General features: G+C 39.8%; 1 protein-coding gene across 1 annotated transcript in view; it reads right to left on the bottom strand.

The window, feature by feature from the left end:
• The window catches only part of Dcdc1 (doublecortin domain containing 1), a 364522-nt gene that overhangs the window by 44942 nt on the left and 296763 nt on the right, over positions 1–22817 (bottom strand). The window contains 5 exon segments of the mRNA XM_051144875.1: positions 1496–1631; positions 4636–4735; positions 10756–10934; positions 18732–18782; positions 18785–18863. Coding sequence (XP_051000832.1) covers positions 1496–1631; positions 4636–4735; positions 10756–10934; positions 18732–18782; positions 18785–18863 — 545 coding nt within the window.

The following is a 22817-nucleotide window of genomic DNA, read 5'->3' as shown; positions in this document are numbered from 1 at the left end:
TAACTGGATGCTTGGCAACTCTTTCCTCTCAAAATATTCTTAGACAAAAGTACCAACAATAGGCATTTCCAAGGTATTTTAATTATTCTCTATTCTAATTATTCAAATAAGCTATAAGATTCACATATGTGTCTTTAGGTTGTTCTCTAGGATTCAGGTGCAGCCAGAAAATCCAATACTGTGAAAGACGCGTGAAAAACCTTAGTATCAAGAAGTGTGTGGGTAATGGTTTTTCCTCACTCTGATAAAGGAAAGAGTAATCTCACAAGGAAAAGAAAGATGCTACAAGAGAAAAGCAGAAGTATAAAGAGAGGAAGGAGTAGGGGTAACGGGGACAGAATTCAACCATGTGTTGTTCCTCAGAAGCCATCCATCTTGGTTTTTGAGACACGGCTTCCCACTGGGAACTGGGGCTCACTGATTAGGCTACTCTAACTGGCCAGTGGGTCTGTCTTTGCCTCCCCATGGATTTAGGGATCTCAGGTTCTTGCCATTACACTTGACTTCTCACAAGAATGCTGGCAATCACCTAGTGGCTAACAGTTTACTGACTGGTCTCTCTACCCATGATGCCAATGAGAGCTTTTGACATCCAAATATCATACTGTCCCAAGACAACAACGACGTAAATTAGGAAATACAGCACTGATACATAGTTTCCCACAAGCCTTTCCGTCCCACTTGGTGTTTAAAGACTTTAAGTTCGGTAATGACCTGTGGGGACAGAGGTAGAAGGAATCCTATTTTCCCATAAGGGCTTCACTACAGAAACACTAAGGAAACATCAGGCCATCTGTGACATGATCCCTCACAGCTACATGCATATGTGCTTGGCTTTATGAAGGGACAGCTGTGACCTACGGTTTGCCAAGACACTTTCTGGAAACTTCCTAAATTGACTGATAAATAAAGGTGAAGTGGCTCTCTGGCCAAGAACTCAGGGGCCACTGTCTGGCTTCAGAGAGCAAGGCAGAGCCGGAAGGAAGCTTAGCCAGGCAGGAAGCACAAAGCTCACTCAAAGTACTGTCTGGGCTGGATGAGCAAATAAATACAAGTTACTCCAAACATAGACTCCAGCCTGGGAGCCCAGACACAATTGTATCTACAGCCCAAGTTTTTTTTTTCCTTTCAGACAATTGGGGCTCTGTAGACTGCAAAGTCCCAAAGCCTTCCCTAAGAGATCAATTGCATAAACAGTACAACATTAAAACATGACTGAGCATTTAATTCTTTCTCCTTGATGAGAAGGCATAGAGCTAACAAATAGCTATATATGTGTAAAAGATAAGAGAATATGTTGGCTTTTAAAAAAAAGTCTTTTTGCTCTTCCAAAGTATAGTAGATAATAAAATATGCAACCCTGTTAAATATACTTTAATAAATAAGGCTAAAGAGCTAAACAGCTAGATGCTTGTTCAAGCAAACATGATTTTTAAATACAAAGCATATCATCAGGTATGTTAGGACATCAAAGTCAGATAACTTCAAAGGTTACCTTCCACCTTGCACATGCTGCAAAAGGTTTTAATCTTGGAAATGTCAGCTTCGAGGCTTCTGAGGAAGACTTGCTTCTTTTGTTGAGCAACGGAGAGGTCTGGATTGATCCAGTGTTCTCCACATGAAACATATACCTATCAAAGATATGAGTCAGGGATAGGGTATGTAAGGGATCAAAAAATCTTTAATCAAAACACCTCAAAATAGAAGCAATCGCAATAGTCTCAACACCTTACAGTGGGTGAACAGCCAAAGTGCAGTACCATGGAATACCACCCAGTAGTGAAAAGGAGCAAAGTACTGACAAAGGCATTAATTCTGCAGAGTACATGGAAAGGGGGTCGGGGCAAGGCTGCAAATGTATGTGTTGTCAGAACCCAGTGCTTCTTTCATACTTGCCTGTGAGATGATAATCTTTTATACCACATAACACAGAGCAAAATGCTTTGTGCCTTCTTTACATCTTCCATAGGTCTGTAGTTGTTTACAAATAAAGAAATTTTCAAATAAGTTTTTTTTAATAGAATGGAAGGAAGGAAAGAAGGAAGGCCTGAAATGCAAGTATAATCAGAGGCTGGCAAACCATGACTATGGTGGATGTGGGCTGCAGGTACTTTTTTACTGGGAAGGAGACTTGCCCATTTGTTTACATGGGTGTTTCAGTAGCGACTACATAGTCACCACAGTCTGAGATCTTTACTACATGCCTCTTCATGTAAACGTAGAATATAAACACCAAAATATTAATGTGAGTTGGAGATACGGCTAGAAGTTAAGAACATGTGCTACTCTTGCAGAGAGCAGAACTAGGTTCCCAGCATCCACATTGGGTGGCTCACCACCACCTGGAAATTAGATCCAGAAGATAGAGGTCCTCTCATGGCCTCCAAAGGCACTGCACATACATGTACAAACCCACACAGAGACTTACAAGCATACATATAATTAAAAATAAAGACCTTTAAAACACACACACACACACACACACACACACACACACATATACACACACACCATCTTCTGAATCTGGTTTTGCTGTTTGTTTGCATACAGTTTCAAGCTTGGCCACTCTGAATTAGGTAACCAATAAGGAGTTCATCCCTGGAGAGGCTAATTCTCCCTCTCCTAGCAGTCATTAGTTGCCTGTAGGTCTTATGTAGGATCCCATGAAATTGTTCTCCTTCTACATTAATGCATCTATCGATACTGCCATTGCTCTGGTCTTATGTATGCATACACATACATGCATATGTGTATGTATCAATAATAATTAAAGGGAGAAAGGCAACTAACCTGAAAGTAGGGACATGGGGAGTTTTGAGGAAGAAGAGTTGGGACAAAGTGGAGGAAGAAAAAGAAGGAGAGAAGGTGATAGAATTCTATTTCAATTAAAAATGTATATAGAATTAATATTTCTCTTTTAAGGTAGTTTTTGCTTATTGTACAACATTTTAAATGTGCACAAATATTGATGTGAACTTTCTGGATAATGATCTTATAGGTGGAACTTTCTCCTCAACTTTCCTTGTATCTATTTGTTAAATGACCTTAAATACATTCTCTTTCTTTCTCTCTTTCCTCCCTCATCTTTTACCCTCTCCCTCAACAGTGTCCCTCTCCATAGTCCAGTCTGACCTCAAGCTTCAAAACCTTTTATCCCCAGTCTCCTGACATCTGGGAGTGCAGGGATGTGCCACTGCACCTGGCACATAATCCCTTAGAGATGAGGAAAAAATAATTAACATGTTCAGAGAGACTCAGTCTGAAAAGAACCCCAGTACCACCTTTGCCGTCATCATACACTCACCATTCAGCCCCTTGCGTGAGGATGCAGAAGAGCTTCTCTTGGGCAAGATGCTTTTCATCCTCCCACAGACATTAAATCTGACAAGTAGTCCCATTACAGTCTTCACATCCACAGAGTAATGAATTGAACAGTGGTAACTACAGATGCACCCCTGCTCCATTTCATCCTCTTTACATCCACATCCCTGTGCCCTGGTACCTCCTCTATACTTATCTTTAGGCTGTGTCTATCTTTTGTTATATATTTTCAGGTAGTAAGTCCAAAATCTTATCTGAAAAAAAAAAAACTGAGTAACCTCAGCATCATATACAAACAGAGACACTAAAGACAAAGAAAAACTCTTAGAGGTGACAGAATTCAAATTCCACAAAAAGCCAAACAGGAGCTAGGCCCTTTCCCCTGCTGCCTCTCATGCTGCTTGCTGTATGTATGCAGCTTTCAGACAGGATTCTCTCAAGAGCTCCTCAAATTTCAGAGCACTGGCAAATTTTGCTTTGGTCAAGTGTATATGTGTTTGTGTGGTGTGTGTGTGTGTTTGTGTGGTGTGTGTGTGTGTGTGTGTGTGTGTATCTGTGTGTGTGTGTGTGTGTGTGTGTGTGTGTGTGTGTGTGTGTGTGTGTTTTCTCCTGGTAGGGAGATAATGTTTCCCTACCAGTTTGGCATGGAACTCATTATATGGCCAAAACGGACCTTGAACTCACAACAATCCTCCTGTCTCAGCCTCTCAGAGTACTGAGCTTACAGTCATGAGGCACCATGTCCAGCTTTGAGATTTGGTAATAGATCATGAGGTTTGGATTTGTTCAAAGAGCTTCAGGCATCAGTCAGGGCAAGTAATGTTTAATTCGACAAGTAGGGGGAAGACTAGGCTGTGTGAGGTCTTCTATTTCTCAGCTTACTCTAGACACCAGTTAAAGTGTGAAAAGGTATAATTTTTTAAAGTGAGAAAGTGAGGAAATTAGTCATTTAGTAAAGAAATAATTAACTATACTGTATAGACGTCACAAAGATTCAAGGGTCTATCTGCTTCAGCAACAGTGTCAGAAATAGACATAGTGAGTCATTGGCCTGCCTCAGGTTCTGTGTGGAGAAAAGAATATCCTCTTCAAAGAGGCATGGTAAGCATATATTTCTTATATTCAGTCATGTATACCTGGCCCACTGACTAGGAAGGCAGCAATGCTACTGATTAGCATTGCTTTTTGATTGGCTCCTTGGTGAGAATTCTAGAAGAAATAAGAAAGGCAGGCATGGAAGCCTTGCATTGAAGGACATTTTCCTTAGTTTGTGCTCATTTATTCACATTTCCAACTCCACACCCCCTCAGTTACCAGCTCATCTCCCTGTAGGTCTTTCCAGGAAAAAACTTCCTTCCCTTTGTCATTGAAAAGTCTCCGAGCAGCAGAAGGTAAATTTAAAATTTCAGTGCACCTGTAACAAGAGACATATAAATTGATTTTGATTACAGAAAGATTCCAGTATTAAGATAAGATAACAAAAGAAACCAAGGCCTGACCATTAATTAATGAGGCCTCAAGAGCAGGCTCTGGGGCTCGCATTTCCTTTTGACTCTCAGTTCCTGTCTCTGATTTGTGGACTTAAGAACTCTAACTTTTCTGAGCCTGTGTCTTACCTACATCCATCCAATTCTGTGGCTTTAACTCATATTCAGCCTTATACCTAAAATACATTCTTTGCGTTTTTCAGACGAAGTCCCATGCCCTCTCCAAAGACACCAGAGCTACACCTATCACCAAGCAGCTCCTCATCTCCCTCCCCTAGAGGTGATTGAAACAAGAATTTTTGCCTCCTGAAGCACTGCCATTGACTGTCCCCCTCAGATCCACAAAGTATTTTGTGGGTTCTGAGATAAATGACATGGATTCTTGGTTCCTGGAAGAGCTACCTATCTAGCCTAGAGTGGAGACAGGTCATCAGCCAACTCTCAGTATGATGCAATGGGTCCTGCTATAAGCAATGGCCAGCATGCCCTAAGAAAAAAGGAAAACAGTGGATTCCTTCCTTCAGAGGCCTTATGTAAGGACTGGACATTGGCTTAGACTTTAAACATGAATAAGAGCTCACCAAGAGAAGGACACAGGTGCTCTTGTGTCCTGAAGGGAGGAAGGGAAAGGGCAGGACTTTGACTGGAGGTCAAGGGAGGGGGGATGGTAATGCAGAATAAAAGAGGAAATAAACAACACTAAGGCCATAAAGGAAACATTATTTTCTAAGCTTACTTAAAAATACAGATTTACATGTATTTACACATGTAGATGTTTATATACTTCAAAAATGGTTATACCTTGTGGGATAATATTTTCTCCAAGAGTCATAGACTGTATAACAAAACCGCCCATGCCACACTGAAAACCTCTTTTCAAATGTTGGTCAGGAGTTTCCAAAAGACTCCTACAACAATATAGGCTATTGTCTTTGTCCTTGGATACGTCCAGAACTTACAGGCAAGACCTAATTGCAGGAGACACCACACACTTCAGACACAGAACTTGGAGGAATCAAGCTGTAACTGACATGGAAGGCACCTCTGGGCCTAGCTGTCATAATTTCAGAGGTATTGCGCAAGGGATCAACAGTCCCACCCAACTATAAAGCCCTGGCTACAACAAATGATTGACCAGTAAAAGTCCTCCAAATGCACTATTATCTTGGCGGGGGTAGGGTATTCATCAGCTGTTTAATTGGGATTAAAGCCCAGTCAATAGGAGGGAATTCATGCCTAGTATTGTAAACCTAGCTAACCTCCCATGGCTGGAGAGGTCAAGGACCCTAGAGGAGAACCCTCTACTGCTATTTTTTCTAAGCTAATATAATTTATAACTGTATTCTTTTTATATTATTTATTTATTTATTATGTACGCAGTGCTCTGCCTGCATGTACACCTGCAGGCCAGAAGAGGGCACCAGATCACATTATTGATGGTTGTGAGCCACCTTGTGGTTACTGGGAAGCGAACTCAGGACCTCTGGAAGAGCAGACAGTGCTCTTAACTGCTGAGCCATCTCTCCAGTACCTTACCTCGTACACACAGGTAAGTGTAGTGATCCCCCCTCATCAGAAAAGTCTCTTTTTCTTTCTTTCTTTCTTTTTTTCCAGCAGACAGAGGTTACTACAGAGATCCACAACTGGTAAAAATGCAGAAAGTAAGTGACCTTGGGGTGCCTAGCTCCTGTTGGGACATCTGCAATGCAACCTAAAGATCAGAAAATTGCATGGAAGAGGGGGATAGAAAGATTTTAAGAGTCAGAGAACCAGGACGCCCACTAAGATACTGTCTTCCAGACCTGATCATGACGCTGCACTCATGAGCTAGCAACAATATTCTGCTTAAAGGATTACCTGCATGATGAGCACATCACTCAACATGCCAACGTGGCCGGGAGAAATGGCAGAAGCCCCCACCCTAGATGAAGAGCCACTGGCGATCAGTGGCTGCTGAGAGAGGGGGAATTAGTTTTCTTCAGATACAAGTCTCCTGATAGGCTACCCAATCCCTGGGTTAGTTATCACTAAACACATGTTTATATGAGAAACACTAAAGGATTCAGCAGGTGTGTGTGTGTGTGTGTGTGTGTGTGTGTGTGTGTATGTGTGTGTGTGTGTGTGTGTGTGTATATGTGTGTGTGTTAACAACAATTACAGAAGAGGAAATATGGATAAAGAAGGTGGAAATGAAATCCTTAAGACATTGTAAAAATTATCTTAAAAATAAAATAGAAGAGTTGAGGCTGGGCCTGAGTGTATGCATGGGTTGGGGGATCTGATGAGCCTGGAAAGAAGTCAGGAGCAGCTTGAAGTTACCATTCTGGAACAAGAAATCTGAGTTCTAATTCATGGAGAGCAGGAGACCACTAAGTGTGTTGTTGCCCTTAGCCATACCTAACCCCCAGGGAGAAAGAAACAGATATGCTGAGCCATTTCCTAAGGAGTATTGTTGGGATTAAGAGGGTCCTGTCATACATTGCTAATGCTGGCATGTACTACCTTGTAAGTCAGAGATAACTGTGTGCTCCTCAGCAAGACTCAGCTACGAAGCGTTTCTAACTTTTACATCCTACATTGGCCTGCAGCAATTAAAGCAGACAATGAGAGCACTTATTTCCTTGAGGGGGTCTTGAAAAAAATAAGCCACTAGGAAGTACAGTGTCTCCTGCTCCAGCTGATGGACCAGTAGACACCGAATGAGAGGCAACACTCTCAGCAGTGGTGGGATCGCCCTGCTTGTGTTTGACTGATACCAAAAGAGCTAATCCAGTGCCCCTCATTTCCCTAGGCTGCTTTCCTCGGGAGCTTACAGTGCAGCCCATGGTATACCAGCACCTGTCCCCTCACTCAGATTTCTCTAGAGTGACTGTTCACCTGTGGGAGCATCCTGCTTTAGGACAGTTGAGTCACAGAGCAGAAGAAAGGGCGGCTAACTACTCCTCCTTTATCTTTTACCCTGTCTTGAGGCCCTAGCTTTAGTGCTGAACTTGGCCCTTCTGGGCAGGCCGCAGAGGGCTGATATAAGCAGTTTTCTGTGCATTCTTTTCTCATGCACTAGTTTCCGTGCTGGCCAACATCAAAGCACAGAGCAGAAAATGCCTGGCTTCTAACACCTGACAATGACTGCATCTTCTGAAGTCGGATTATCTGCATTTAAATGCCAGGCTCCATTTATTCTCGTTTCTGGAAATGCCATTTTGAATTTTTGGAGAAGACTGATAGAAGGAGATTTCTTATCACAATACACATACACATATACATATGCAAATACATATACACATATAGGTATATAGGTATACATGATTAAAATGTCTGTAGTCATTATATTCACAGTTTATATAGAGAAACATCTTGTGTGCCGGTGGCTAAGCATGACCATTCAAGCATTCACATGCAAACCACCTTTACATTTTGAAAAGTAAACATTTACCTCTCTAAAAGACGGTGAAATTCAATCTGGTTCCTTGATGTTTCTGAATAGTTTGTGGCATGTCTTGTCTCTTTCCTTTCAGTACTAATAGTTCTGAAACAAATAATTTGAGGCACGTGCGTGTTACTGACACTGTTGATTAGCTATCACATGTCTTAACATGCCTATGGTGACTTGCCTTCCTTTAAAAGATAAAATTTCAAATTCTAACATAATTAAATATTAAGCTTAATATTTCATAATTAAATATAAAACTCCATACTGTATACTGAATGATATGGCATGCTAAATAAGCATGCTTTCTGTGAGGAATTTATATAAGAAAGTCTATCTACCATATTACAATCCTTTTTTTTTTTCACAGTGCTGAACACTCTGAAATGTAAATTTATCGACTTGGAGAAACTCTTAGAGATAGCATTCATTTTCTGTGTAAGGCTTTATTTACTTATTCTTTCTACTAAGAATCTAAACCTAGAAAATTTTAAAGAATGAGGATCAGAAGAATGCTTGCTTGGAATATATCTTCATTCCGATTTTCAAGTTCGTGAACTTCTCTATGCAGTTCTAATAAGTGCTGTATTTTAGAAAATGAAACACGGATCAAACGCAGTTAACCACTCATTTGTGAGCACTGCTTTGGCACCTACTGTTGGCCATTAGCAGTGGGATTAACGTGGCTCTCTAGTGCTTTAATCCTGGATGTGACAGAGCAAGCAGCATGTGGACTGAGGCCTGCAACAGCACAGCAAGTGATTCTGATAGAGAAGCAAGTGATATCTTCCTCTGGCTTTGTAGATCGTGGGACCAATACAACGGCAGACCCTCAACCCATCTACATGATGTTACATGGCTGAAGGATGGCGGTGGCCAGAGCAGGATGGGGCTTAAGTGGAGTTCTATCATGATTCTAGCTGTCTGTGTATACACACACACACACACACACACACACACACACACACACACATGTATACATATGCGTATATATAGCTCAACATTTCATAAATAAGTAAAGCCTTTCATATTAATGAGAGCAAAGCATTCCATGGAAGATATGTAGCTTGGTTCTATTAAAGGAAACCCAATAAGCTGTCTACCTTTGCGATGCCACTAACAGACTCCAATATGTCCCTTCTGCAGATGGGCCACACAACCATGCTCTCAAGTTAGCTGTCCTTCTATCTAACCTTATATTAACCAGTATTTCCACACAGCTGAGGATTTGCTGTCAATGATCCTGTACAAAACTGTCTCAGTCAGCAAAGGAACATAAATCTCCGTTTGCAAGGATTTTCTTGTCAAGTGAATGCCAGGGTATTTTAATTATTTGGACAATAATAATTCAGGTAGAGAACAAGCTGGCCTTCTACTACCTGAGTGCTCAATCAATCAGGGCCCATTCCATGAGCAGAGAGCCCTCAGACAGCAGCCAGTGCACACACTCTCTGCCAGGACAGTTGTTCAAATCTGCCCGTCTTTCTAAATACTTCTGAATTCCTTGACTGAGCTAAGAACTTTAAACACTAAGGTGATAGGATGTGATCTGTGTATAATGTATAATTACAATTAAAGATACAAAGTAAGGGGGAAAAAAGCATAGATGTGGAAAGGAATAGAAATTATGTGTGTTAACTTCGGGTGTTTAGAAAAAAGCCATACCCTTTTTAAAGGCATTACCCTCACATCTTACATCGAGCAGAATGAGCTAATTATGAGATGTATGCGTCAAAGATTTCAATTTCAGGCTTGACTTTACTTTGAAGATTAATTTTTTACTTTATCATCTTTACAGGCAGTTCAGTGGACAGCCAATCTGAATGTTACTCATTGTTCCGTGATGCATGAAGTGTATTTAATCGATGTGAAGAGAGTAATATTAAACTATTATCAGCAGCTTCAGATATCCTAAATATCTTAGAAGAAAGGTCAGGAGGTAACACTGCTGGTAATTATATAAGAAACAATGTGTTTAACTCGTTCTTTCCATCAAAGCTTTTTGGCAATCCATGATTCCCTTTGTCATAAAGTAGAAACATATAGCAGGTGATTTGTCCCCAGTGGTAGAGAAATACATGATGTTTGGGATGGTTTTATTTGAATCGCAAGGTAACTTCCAACCTTAGATCAATGCTTCCTAGTACTTCACAGAACTGTGTGTCTTAATCCAAAGATGTCAGAATAATTATTTACAGTAACAAGCAATTTAAAAGCTAAAGTGCATAAGCACGCCATGAGTTCACTCATTTCTACACACACTAAAACTCAAGCCAACGTGCTCATTGGAGACAGAGAGAGCTGTTTAAATTACAGTCACTCATCTAACTCATTTTGTTTGTGTGTGGATGGAAATGGAAGAGATTAATTTCAGCTCCTGACACAGAAACTAAATAAAAATGTGTATATGTTTTCATCTTCAAACAGGACCCCCTTTTGTAAGTAAATCTATAATTCCTCCAGAAACCATTCGACATGAAGTGCACTGAGCGGTGAGCATGACTGGCTTGTTGCTCTTACTGCCATTTGCACCCAGGTGAGGCATCAGGGCCAATCACAAGGGCTCTGCTGTTTTTCTTCTCTCCGTTCCTTAGGATTTGGAGTCTCACAGGGACATGGTGCTCTGGCGTCTTACAAACCGGCCTCTTCATGGTAGGGCTGTTTGGCACCAGTAAGCCTTCTATTGGTCAGTCAAACTCCTTCGGAAAGACATAAAGAGTATAAGAGCAATAAATAGCATGAAAATTTGTACCTCTAATCCTTCATTCATTCAGCAGAGATTTATCGAAGATCTGAGCTGTTCCAAGGAATCCTAGGGTTTTTAGTGTTTGGTGTTTTTGGTTTTGTTTTGTTTTGTATAAGGAATAAATTCAATGGTTTTTTTTTTATTTAAAATTGATCACATTTTTTAAAGTATCCAACTTTTTAAGTATAAAATGGATTTTGAAAAAAGTATCAAAAGAAACATTCTAGAAATGTAGAAGTGAATTAACTTCAAGTATCTTTGGTTTTGCTTTTGTCTGGAGTATTTTTAGTAAGTATGAAGTAAAAGACGGGTGTATGAAAATGAATAATATAATATCTTACTATAATATCATCTTAAACTAGAGCAAAACAGCAGTGAATACTATACTTAGGGGATAGTAAAAAGCAGAATAAGATGATAAAGTAAAATGAATATATTTCAGACATTTTCATTGTAGAATTTAGTGACTTAATATTATTTTGTCCATACTTTTCACTCATAGTATTAATTCATAAACTCTTCAAATAGTTACTGATTGTTTATTTTAAGCCAGAAATAAAAGTATAAATTGAACAGGATATTCTATACTTTTAAGAACACCAGAGATTTACTTAGAAATCAACTAGAAAATCACAGTAATGAAAGTAGAAGCAGCAGGGGACTCACAAGAGGAGACCCTTACTTAACAAGGCCACACCACAGTCCTGAAGGCTTAGGCTCTCGTTGCAATGCTATGTCAATCAGGTGTGGTGTTTTGTTTTGTTTTATTTGTTTGGGTTCTGAGGATACAGTTGCACTGGTAAGAATGCTGGCGTCAGTGCAGTAAGGATTGGAATAGTGGGCATAACAGATATGAAGATTAGTGGAGCATAGTGTATTGCGGGGAGCAAGGATGGTTCCCTGAGCACAGCTGGAGGGACCTGGGGAATGCAATTGCTATCCACAGAGATTAGATTGAGCAAGAAGAGTAAATGAAAGAAACAGTGATCAAAAAACGATGTTCAGCAAACTCCAAGCTTGCTCCTGCCCCTCTTTTCCCTTTCTTCCTGTCATTTTTCCTTCTTTTCTCCCAACTGCATTAACAACTGTCAGGTGGCATCCACCATTCGTCTGTAATGCCCATTCTAAAAACTGTCACACTTCCATTCCTGTTCTGTGAGTTCCATTCTCGTCAGCACATCAGTTTGTCTATCATGCCCTGTATCCTCATGTCTGGTGACACTATCGTGTAAATCTTGATATCCCATAGGCAAGCTCCTCCATCTTGTTCCTCTTTGTACATTGTCTCTTGTTGGCCCTCTGCCATTTAGTGCCCATGTAAGTTAGCTTTTCAAAATGTGTTTGAGATGTAAATGTTCTATGTAAAGTTAAGGAATCCCCATTTTGATCCATTTTTAGGAAGGGGTGTGGTGGTAGCTCAGAGACACTGTAGCATGGAGGAGAACTTAGCTGTGATCTGAAGAATCCTATTAAAGTGCTAGATGCATGTTGTGCCATAGAAAACTCTTTTGAATGTATTTGGGTTTCTATTACTTGTCTTCATCATCTATGTGTCAGTTACATTAATTTTCTTGTTTTAAACTAAGCTTACACTCCTGGGTGGAGGTCGACTGAAATTTACTCAAACAAGTGAACGTGTAATACAACACCTATACATTGCTGACTTCAGTTAGCTAATATTTTCCTTAGGATGGTTGCAAATACTTGTACCTGGAGTTGACATATAAAGTTCTTACATGTTCTTAGTCATATAAGAATATTTCTCTAGTGAAATGAATTAAAAGATACTCCCTTTTTTTTTGTTTTAAGTTCTGAATTATTTGTTTCTTAATTGGTTTGGTACAATGAATCAGGAAAACTAGGCCATGGTGTACTTGCAGGAAGACTTTTACTTTTTATTTTTTTTTTTCCCATGGCTGGTAGACCAACGCAGGCTGTCTCTTTTTAATTAGAATGTATTTCTGTATTGGAAGGGCACTGTGGGTGTGGGTATGGATGTGGGTGTGCTACAGATCAGAGAACAACTTACCAGGGTCAGTTCAGTTCTTTCCTTATTACCACATGGTTCCTACGAATGGAACTCTGGTCACTAAGCATGGTGGCACATACCTTTACAACGGGAACCATCTCACCAGCCCTTTTGCTCTCCTCTTGACTCCTTTTTAACATACTACTTTTTGTCCAAAAATTTGACCATTTTATTATTTACTATAATTATTAATCTAAAGTTATTTATAATAAATATCCCTTTATTATATTTATACAATCCCTCAGCAGATACATATATATATATACATCTATATCTTCCTTTATTCTTATTATTACTTCATTTTATCCAAATTTTCTTAGTAAGTATAGCTGTGTATATATTTTTATTAATATTTTCAGAGAACAGGTTTTTTTTGTTTTGATTTTTCTGTGTACACGTGCCACCTAGTCTTGTCTATCAATTTTTGTTTTATAATTTAGTATTTTATTTCCTCTTTCCTAATTTTTGTGGTATTGTAGTCAAATACAGGGCAATATACACACTAGAGATATACTCGACCACTCAGCTGCCGCTCCAGCCCAGCTTTCTACCTCATTCCTAACAGCCCATTCTTATTTTTCATCTACAGCTTCAGAAATTGAATATTGTTCTCATTAGATTTTCAGTGTCTCTTGCTTTTTAACTTTAGGCTAATGAGCAGACTGTCTGTAAAAAGACAGTTCCTGAGTATAGACATCCAAGATTATTTTATGGTTTCTACACACACACACACACAAGCACACACACACACACACACACACACACATCACATGTACATGTGCACACACAGATTAAGTTTACATTGATGTTTGGATGTTAAATTACTGACTTGTTTTGTTTTGTTTGCCATGGAAGAAGGGAAAAACAAGATAAATGAATTTTATTCATACTTAGCCTGTGATCCTGTCAGTTTATAGAAGGAGGGTGTGGAACTAGGAGGTTTTTTTAAATTTAATTTTACTAATTTATTCATATTACATCTCAATGGTTATCCCATCCCTTATATCCTCCCATTCCTCCCTCCCTCCCGTTTCCCCTACTCCCCTCCCCTATGACTGTGACTGAGGGGGCCTTCCTCCCCCTGTATATGCTCATAGGGTATCAAGTCTCTTCTTGGTAGCCTGCTATCCTTCCTCTGAGTGCCACCAGGTCTCCCTATCCAGGGGATGTGGTCAAATATGAGGCAGCAGAGTACGTGTAAAAGTCATATCCCACTCTCCACTCAACTCCGGAGAATGTCCTGTCCATTGGCTAGATCTGGGTAAGGGTTTGAAGTTTATTGCCTGTATTGTCCTTGGCTGGTGCCACAGTTTGAGCAGGACCCCTGGGCCCAAATCTGCCTATCATAATGTTCTTCTTGTAGGTTTCTAGGACCCTCTGGATCCTTCTACTTTGCCATTCTCCCATGCTTCTCTCATCTAGAGTCCCAATAGGATGTCCTCTCCTCTGTCCCAGTTTCCTGGTAAGTGAAGACTTTCATGGGACATGCCCCTTGGGCTAGTGTGTAGATATAAGTGAGTATATACCATTTGAGCCTTTCTGCTTCTGGGTTAACTCACTCATTATGATCATTTCTAGTTGAATCCATTTGTCCACAAATTTCGGAGTTTTTCAATACTTCATTGCAGTTGATTGAATGAGAATGGATCCCCTAGGGTCATATTTTAAAAACTTGTTTCCTGTTTGAGGGAACTGTTTGGGAGGGATCAGGAGGTATGAAGCGATGTGTCTGAGGGTGGACTTTGAGCTTTCAAAAGTCCATGCCTTTCTCTGTTAACGCTCTCCCTTGCTTTTTGGTTATGGATCAACACATGAGCTCTCAGCTATTCCTTTGGGCTGCCATGATGGACTCTAACACTCTAAAACCATAAACCCCCAAAACAAATTCTCTTTTTTGTAAGTTTCCTTGGTTATGGTGTTTTATCACAGCAATACAAAAGTAAATAAGATACAATATATACTAAATTTCTGAGAAATAAATCTGAGATGTGATAGTTTAGCCCCTTGCTGGTCTTGATTTATTTAGCTTCCAGTTTGCCTCTGACAGTAGTAGCCACTGTGGGCATTTGTTCTGCTCCGCGGATGCACTGCTACCTTCCAACGGATTCTCTGATTTTTAGGTAGAAGGAAGAAACCCCAAAGAGCTCTCCCTTTCAGTGTAAGGCATCACAGAAACACTCAGGAATGAAAAATTAGCTTTCCAACTATCTGAGATACTAATTTTAACTCTTCCTTTATGATACTTGAATTCTCAGGTGGTGAGATGGCTCAGCATGTAACAGTGTATGTCTCCAAGGTTGATGACCTGGATTCAATCCCCAGGACCCACATGGTGAAAGGAGAGGGCTGACTCCCACAAGCTGTCCTTGACCTTCATAGGACCAATGTGGTGCTCTCTGTCCCTCCCTCCCTCCCTCCCTCCCTCCCTCCCTCCCTCCCTCCCTCTCTCTCTCTCTCTCTCTCTCTCTCTCTCTCTCTCTCTCTCTCTCTCTCTCTCTGTCTCTCTGTCTCTCTCTCTCTCACACACACACACAAAATATTAAGATATCTTTATATTTGTTCTCACAGGTTTTTGGTTGGTTGGTTTTCTAAGATAAGGTATAGTCCTGGCTGAGCCGGTACTAGCCATGCAGCCTAGGATGGCCTTAAACTTGTGAACTTCCTGCCTTACGTTCCCAAGTGCTGGAACCTTAGGGATTTGCCATCATGTCTGGTTTCCCATTCAAGACTTTGTCCTTCAGGCAAATAGTGAAGTACAGCCACAGGAAAATGAAGGACAACAAAAACATGACTCATTAAACCAGCTGGGGCTGTTTCTCCCCCTCCATTTTCTCAGTTGGAATTCTGATTTCTTTACTGGTCTTCTCTGTGGTCATGCCACTCTACACACATCTGCATTGTCAGGAGACCCCGAAGAGCCCGCATGCTCCCCTAAGTGGGTAATTCCCTTTGGTTTTTTTTCACTCGTCTCTCATACCAACAACTTCAGTTTCTCAATTGCCAGCTACTTGATAGTGATAAATAACTAAATCCTCAGCTTTTAGCTTGTTCATTTCCAAGGTTGTATATCTTCCCCTTTCTTCCTTTAAAGGCTATACCTCATTGGCAAAAGGTTCCTGGTCCACATGTAGATGCAGTGCCCTGTCCCATATCCTCAGATTCCTGTATCTAAGGGATAGATGCAGTGCCCTGTTCCGTATCCTCAGATTCCTGTATCTAAGGGATATGGGAATCCCATGCATTTTACCACTTTGGTCACTGAAAAAAATATTTCTCAACAGATTAATAAAACATGTACTTTTAATTTTCTTCTATCATTGGTTTATCTGAATAGATGTATTTTAACTTAGTAGTCTTAAGATCATTATCCTGTAATACATTCCAAAATCGTAAGCCTCTTTAAACTTGCTAATTCTAATGATTTCATCTTTGACTATGAAAAACCAATTATTCCTTGTCTTTGAAGATTTAGAACTGTAATTTCTCAAATTATAAGTTTTCTTCAAGGTTTGAGAAAATAGCATGAGAGTTCATTCCTATAATTTAGAACAAACCAGAAAAATGTATTACTCCTCTGCTTTTAATAAGCCTTAATATGTTCTAAAACACTGGCATCCTTGTATACATAAAATTCTGTAGTTTATTAACTATTTTATCAAATGTTATTGATTTCTTTTTAGGATAAATAGTGAAAATAGCATGGGATGAGTTCTCGGATCAGCTGCCAGGGCTTTTTGACGTGCGTGCAAGCTGAGACAGTAGGAAATAACTTTGTATTTCCATAGTGTTTGCATTTCTTACCTCTGCTGTTAGTCATCATTTTATGTTAAATACCTCTTCCCATGAAATTGAAAGAACTGGACCCTCAGTTCAGTGACTGTGAGATGCTTCCCCTAGACTCAATACTGTGACTTAATTATCAAGCCCATTTAGCCTATCAAGCCTGACTCCTTTTTCATCGACTTTCAGCCATTACTGTTTGGACACATAAACTTGTTATGTGGATTCATCTCTCTCCTCACCTCATTCTTTATTCACCACCTTCGTGGCCTTTTCTGCTTTATTCTCTCTTCTCTTACAGCCTATACTTCAACTGGAAAACTTGGGGGCCAGGGACCCCATCTATGCTCCCGTTCTCCCCTGTCACCTACACACATTACAAACAATAGGGGCCAGGGACCACATCTATGCTCCCGTTCTCCCCTGTCACCTACACACATTACAAACAATAGATACAACATAAAATCAGAGACCCAATCTGGAATGAAATTAATAAACACAGTGCCCAAAGGGTTCTGAATTCCACACTATGGATGCCAAGTCCCCAAATCAATTATGCGAAGATGAGATTGAAGATATGTGTCTTTCAAGTGAAATGGACACAGACTTGAAGTGAATTGGGTTGTATTTAATTTGAGTTCCCTGCTTGCCAAGTACATTCTTTCCCAAGCATTTCAAGAAGCAGCAGGACCCGGGCTCCAGTTATTTTGGAGGATACTGTCCATCCATATGACTCTAGCTAATGTAATGCATCAGTTCTTTCCCTTCATTTTACAAATAAGGGTCAAAGAATGTGGGGCTATAGCCTGACATGAACAAGGGCAGTGAAGGCATGTCTGATGAGTGAAAGTTCTCTATTGCGAACACACTAAATGAAAGGTATGCAGGCCAGAAGGAAAGTAACCTAAGATGGAGAGCCTGAGATATAAGATGAAAACTTCAGGACAAGTGGAAATACGTATTGACTGCACACAGAAATGTTGATATCTTGTGGAGATCTTTAACGATAAAACGTAAACATACAGCAGTAAGCAATTCCTCATATCATAAATCATAAGGTTGAAGTTAGGTACATTAATGTTTCTATTACTTGGGAGAAGTCAAAAATCTTTTATTAACTTTGCATTTTGGGTCATTTATTTCAGCGAGTTAGAATATTCAGGGTAATTACAATAGCATCATCCTTCAAGACAAAAGAAATAGAACGAACTAATGGGAAAATGGGAGGGGGGAGGAATGGGAGGATACAAGGGATGGGATAAACATTGAGATGTAACAAGAATAAATTAATTAAAAAAAAGAAATAGAACGAACGATGTATAAAGTAGTAAATGGAGAAAAATGTAAAAGCAAAAAGCAACTATGAAATAATAAAAGACTGGGGCAAGGGGCAGACAAGGCTTGAAAAACAGAAAGAAAATAGCAATTCAGGTACATGTATAGTTAGGCTAGACAAGGCGAACGCTTCAGGTGAGAGAGGATTCTGTCCAACAAACTTCCTGATTATTGGGTTCCTTCCAAGAATATAGAAAACTGGAAGTAAAAGGATGGAAAGAAGCATCCTAGGCATTATTACTATTACTATTATTACTATTATTATTATTATTATTATATGCTTTTATTGATGTTGAATAATGGAGACTTTTATTAAAAGTAGACTGACTTGCTACACAATGACAATTCTGACATTACTAGAAAAGTACACTATTCTGATCGTATGTATACCTAAGAACTATGTTCAAAGTATATGAAGTAAAATTTGAGGGATTACCAGAAAATACCAAATCAATTTGTTTCCATGGTGAATGATTTTTATACCTCTTTTCAGTAAGCAACAGAAATAACAAGATTGTTTTATATTGAAATTCAAAAGGTACATGGACATTTTCAGAAGGCTGGTCAGATACTGGAACGTAAAGATTTACACTAAAGTCAACCAACCTCACTAAGCTGGCCACTGGGCAGGACGGGCCACATGTATGTAAGTATGTAAGCTTGTTCCACAGAGGCTTTTCAACTTTGGAGTGTTTCCATTGGCCAGGCTTACTGGTCCCTTTATGCTTTATGGCCAACCTAAAATGAAGCAGAAAACAAAAGTGGGATGTAGCAAGGTTAAATGTCATTCCACATAACTGATTTTTATTGAATATCTACCAAGTACTAGGAAAAGACTCAGTGTGAATTAAGATCCCCAGTCTGGTCACTTGTTATTTACAAGAACTCAAATGAGAGTAATTTAGAAATAAATGAATTAATTGTAAAAAAGGAGGAAACTGGTTAAACCGAGCCAAAGTTGGCAATGTCATAGCAGAAAAAAACCTAAGGCAAAAGAAAAAACAAAATGTAAGAGTCATTTACAACAACAGTGGCATAAATAACAATACAAAAATAGAAATACCAGTGAAAATAGAAAAATTCAGTGAAACTTGTGGATAAGCAAAGAAAATCTAATATGCACACATTTATTCTGGAAGAAATTATGATATCACCGGAGTCTTCCAGCTATTAGGTGAATCTAATTACATATATATGGATGTATGTTTATAGTGGGTACAGTGCCTCACAAATGGTAGGCAAATTGGTAACTTGTAATCTTTAAGCAATAAATGAGATCAGGACAGGGTGGCACACACCTGTTACCCCAGCACTGAGGACGCTGAGACAGGAGGATCACAAGGTCAGACTAGGATATACAGCAAGGTTCTGCCCCGCATGCATGGTATATACTCACTTATAAGAAGATATTAGCCATACAATACAGGATAACACACTACAATTCACAGACCTAAAGAAGCTAAGTATAAGGAGGACCCAGGGAAGATGTTTAATTCTCATTCAGAAGGGCAAGTAGAATAGACACTGGAGGCAGTTGAAGAGAGGGAATAGGATGGGAGCCTGCAACAGAGGTCCTCTGAAAGACTCCACCCAGCAGGGTATCGAAGCAGATGCTGAGACTCACAGCCAAACTTTGGGCAGAACCTATCGGGTCTTATGAAAGGGGGCAGGAGTGGAGAAGGACCCAGCGTAGACAGGAGCTCCGCAAGAAGACCAAAAGTGCCAACAAATCTGAGCTCAGGGGGCCTGCAGAGACTGATGCACCAACCAAGTACCATGCATGGAGAAGACTTAGGCCCCCTGCTCAGACATAGCCTACAGACAGCTCATTTTCCATATGGGTCCCCTAGAAAGGGTAACAGGTGCTATCTCTGACATGGACTGTGTTGTCTGCTATTTGATCACTTCTTCCTGGTGAGGCAGCCTTGCCAGGCCACAGAGGAAGAGGGTTCATGTGGTCCTGATGAGACTTGATAGACTGGGGTCAGTTGGTAGGAGAGGAGGGCTCCTCCTTTCTGAGGACTAAGGGAGAGGAATAGGGGGAAGAGGGAGGGAGGGTGGGATTGGGAGGACATCAGGGAGGGGCATACAATCAGGATGCAAAGTGAATAAGTTAAAAATAAATAAATTTAAATTTAAAAAGATTCTGTCCAGGAAAATTAAAATATTCCATCATTAAAATTAGTGAATGTAATTGTGACTATTTATACATACTACAATCTGCTTACATGGAATGTAATTTTCAACAATTACTATAGTATTAGTAATAATATTTGTCACATATGAAAAAAACAGACTTCAGTATAGACACATATGGATGGCGGTTTAAATTTGGACCCTCAGAATGCATATAAAAGCTGGACATGGTCTAAAGCCCATGTCTAAAGCCCAGCACAATCCCAGAGAGATGCGAGACAGATGCATGATCCTCCCCAAAAGTTCACATTCCGGCTCCCTTTTGAGTATAGGTCTCGTGCGGAGTGCACAGTGCAGGGGCAAATAAGGGAGGCCCCACTTCAAGGGTAAGAGGAGAACCAACACCCAAGGGTGTCCTCTGACTACCATCCACACATTGAGGCATGTGTATACCCTCACACATGAACTAATATACACACACACATACCCAGAAATAAATATAAAACATTTTTTATTTTACATATACTGTGGTAAATCACACACACACACGCACACACACACACACACACACACACACACACACGAAAGGTCAAATTTTACAATTTCAACAATATGATATTTTTTAAAAGCTCAGCATCCTCCTCAAAATGCTATTTTTACCAGCTGGAGAAAAAAAACACTGACCATAGCTTTTTGGTAGGCAGTTAAAAGTATCTGTGTGAAAACTCATAGGATATACCTAGAATCACAGTCAAAGCACATTTATACTGTAAGGGGCTGTTTATGAGTTAAATAGAGGGGCAGGAGAGATGGCTAAGCAGTGAAGAGCATGGATGTTCTTCCTGAGGCTCTGGATTCAAGTCTCAGCATCAATATGGCTGCTCACAATCATTTCTAACTTTAGTTCCTGGAATCCAATGTCCCCTCTGGCCTGCTAGGGCACTGTACACATGTGGTGCACACATATACATGCAAGCAGAACACCCATACACATAAAGTAAAGTTAGAGAAATCTCATCAAAATGAGCTAGAGAAGGCAAAACAACAAAGCAGTTTATTATCTAATTATTTTTTAATTTGAATTGTCCCATAAAAATAGATAGGGTGAAATAATATTCAAATAAAACTAAAATTTTTAGAAATAAAACTTCAGTAGAATTGTTAAAGAAACTTAAGTAAAAATTTAACTAAAAGTTGTAAAATCTCTAATTATGATATAATTATTTATGGATTTTAAAGCCCCAAATTAATTTTTAGTGTAAATTTCCTTTTAAATATTAAGTATTAAGCACGAGAAATGATTGTTTTAAAGAAAAACAGAATAGTTTGAGCGGGACCGCTGGGCCCAAATCTGCCTATCATATTGTTCTACTTGTAGATTTCTAGGACCTTCTGTATCCTTTTATTTTGCTCTTCTCCCATGTGTCTCTCATTTAGAGTCCCAATAGGATGCCCTCCCCTCTGTCCCAGTTTCCTGGTAAGTGAAGGTTTTGGTGGGACATGCCCCTTGGGCTAGTATGCAGATATAAGTGAGTATATACCATTTGATTCTTTCTGCTTCTGGGTTAACTCACTCATTATGATCATTTCTAGCTCAATCCATTTATCCACAAAATTCGGGAATTTTCATACTCCCAGCCTTCATGACAGAGCAACAGTTCTTTTTATACCCAACTAAGATTCACAGTCGCAGCCACTCTCTTGCCTTCATACTCAACCCATTGCCCCAATAATTTTTGAGCTATCAATACAACATGATTTCATACTTTGGAGTCTGTAATTCCCATACCCATATTCTGGAGAGTCTGTACATAATTGCAAGCATATGATATTAAAGAACTCTCCCTGGACACATGATAGCTGCAATACATATTGCTTTTACTTTAAAGTTTTTATTTCATTTTATTAGCTTTGTTATTGCTACTTGCAAGGATAGCTTAACTGTGGACTCTATTTCAGAATGGTAAAGAAATCATTGCAAAACATTTTCTCTCTGAACTGATAGAAACTCGGGCTGGTTCACAAAGGCTGGCTAGCAAATAGGTTAATAGGTTATGTTAGTACGTCTCAGCATGCACAACTGTTCTGCACCCCCACTTCCCATAGCTATGAAGAATAGTGGCAAATACCACTCATCCCAAGTAGACATCCACTTTGTAGAAAACATATAGCTGGGGGGCTGAAGGGATGGCTCAGAGGTCAAGAGCACTGACTGTTCTTCTGGATGCCCTAAGTTCAATTCCCAGCAACCACCTGGTGGCTCACAACCATCTATAACGAGATGTGATGCCCTTTTCTGGTGTGCAGGCCGGCACCCATTCAGGCAGAGTACTGTATACATAATAAATAATTCCAAAAACAGGAAATATATAGTTGGAAGAGAGGTGCAAATGTATTGATACATGGGCAGTAATTAGGACTTTGGCATGTTGATGATGATAACCAAGAAAACCAAACTGGAAAGCATGGTTAGGGGACATGGGATTTTGAGGATAGAGTTTGTTGATGGACTTAGGGAGAACGTCCAAGGTATTTAGCTTTTTTTATTGTTAAAGC

Source organism: Acomys russatus, chromosome 4 (genome assembly GCF_903995435.1).
Source record: "Acomys russatus chromosome 4, mAcoRus1.1, whole genome shotgun sequence".
Taxonomy (NCBI): domain Eukaryota; kingdom Metazoa; phylum Chordata; class Mammalia; order Rodentia; family Muridae; genus Acomys; species Acomys russatus.
Note: the sequence above shows the minus strand (reverse complement) of the source record. Positions and strands in the feature narration are given on the sequence as shown.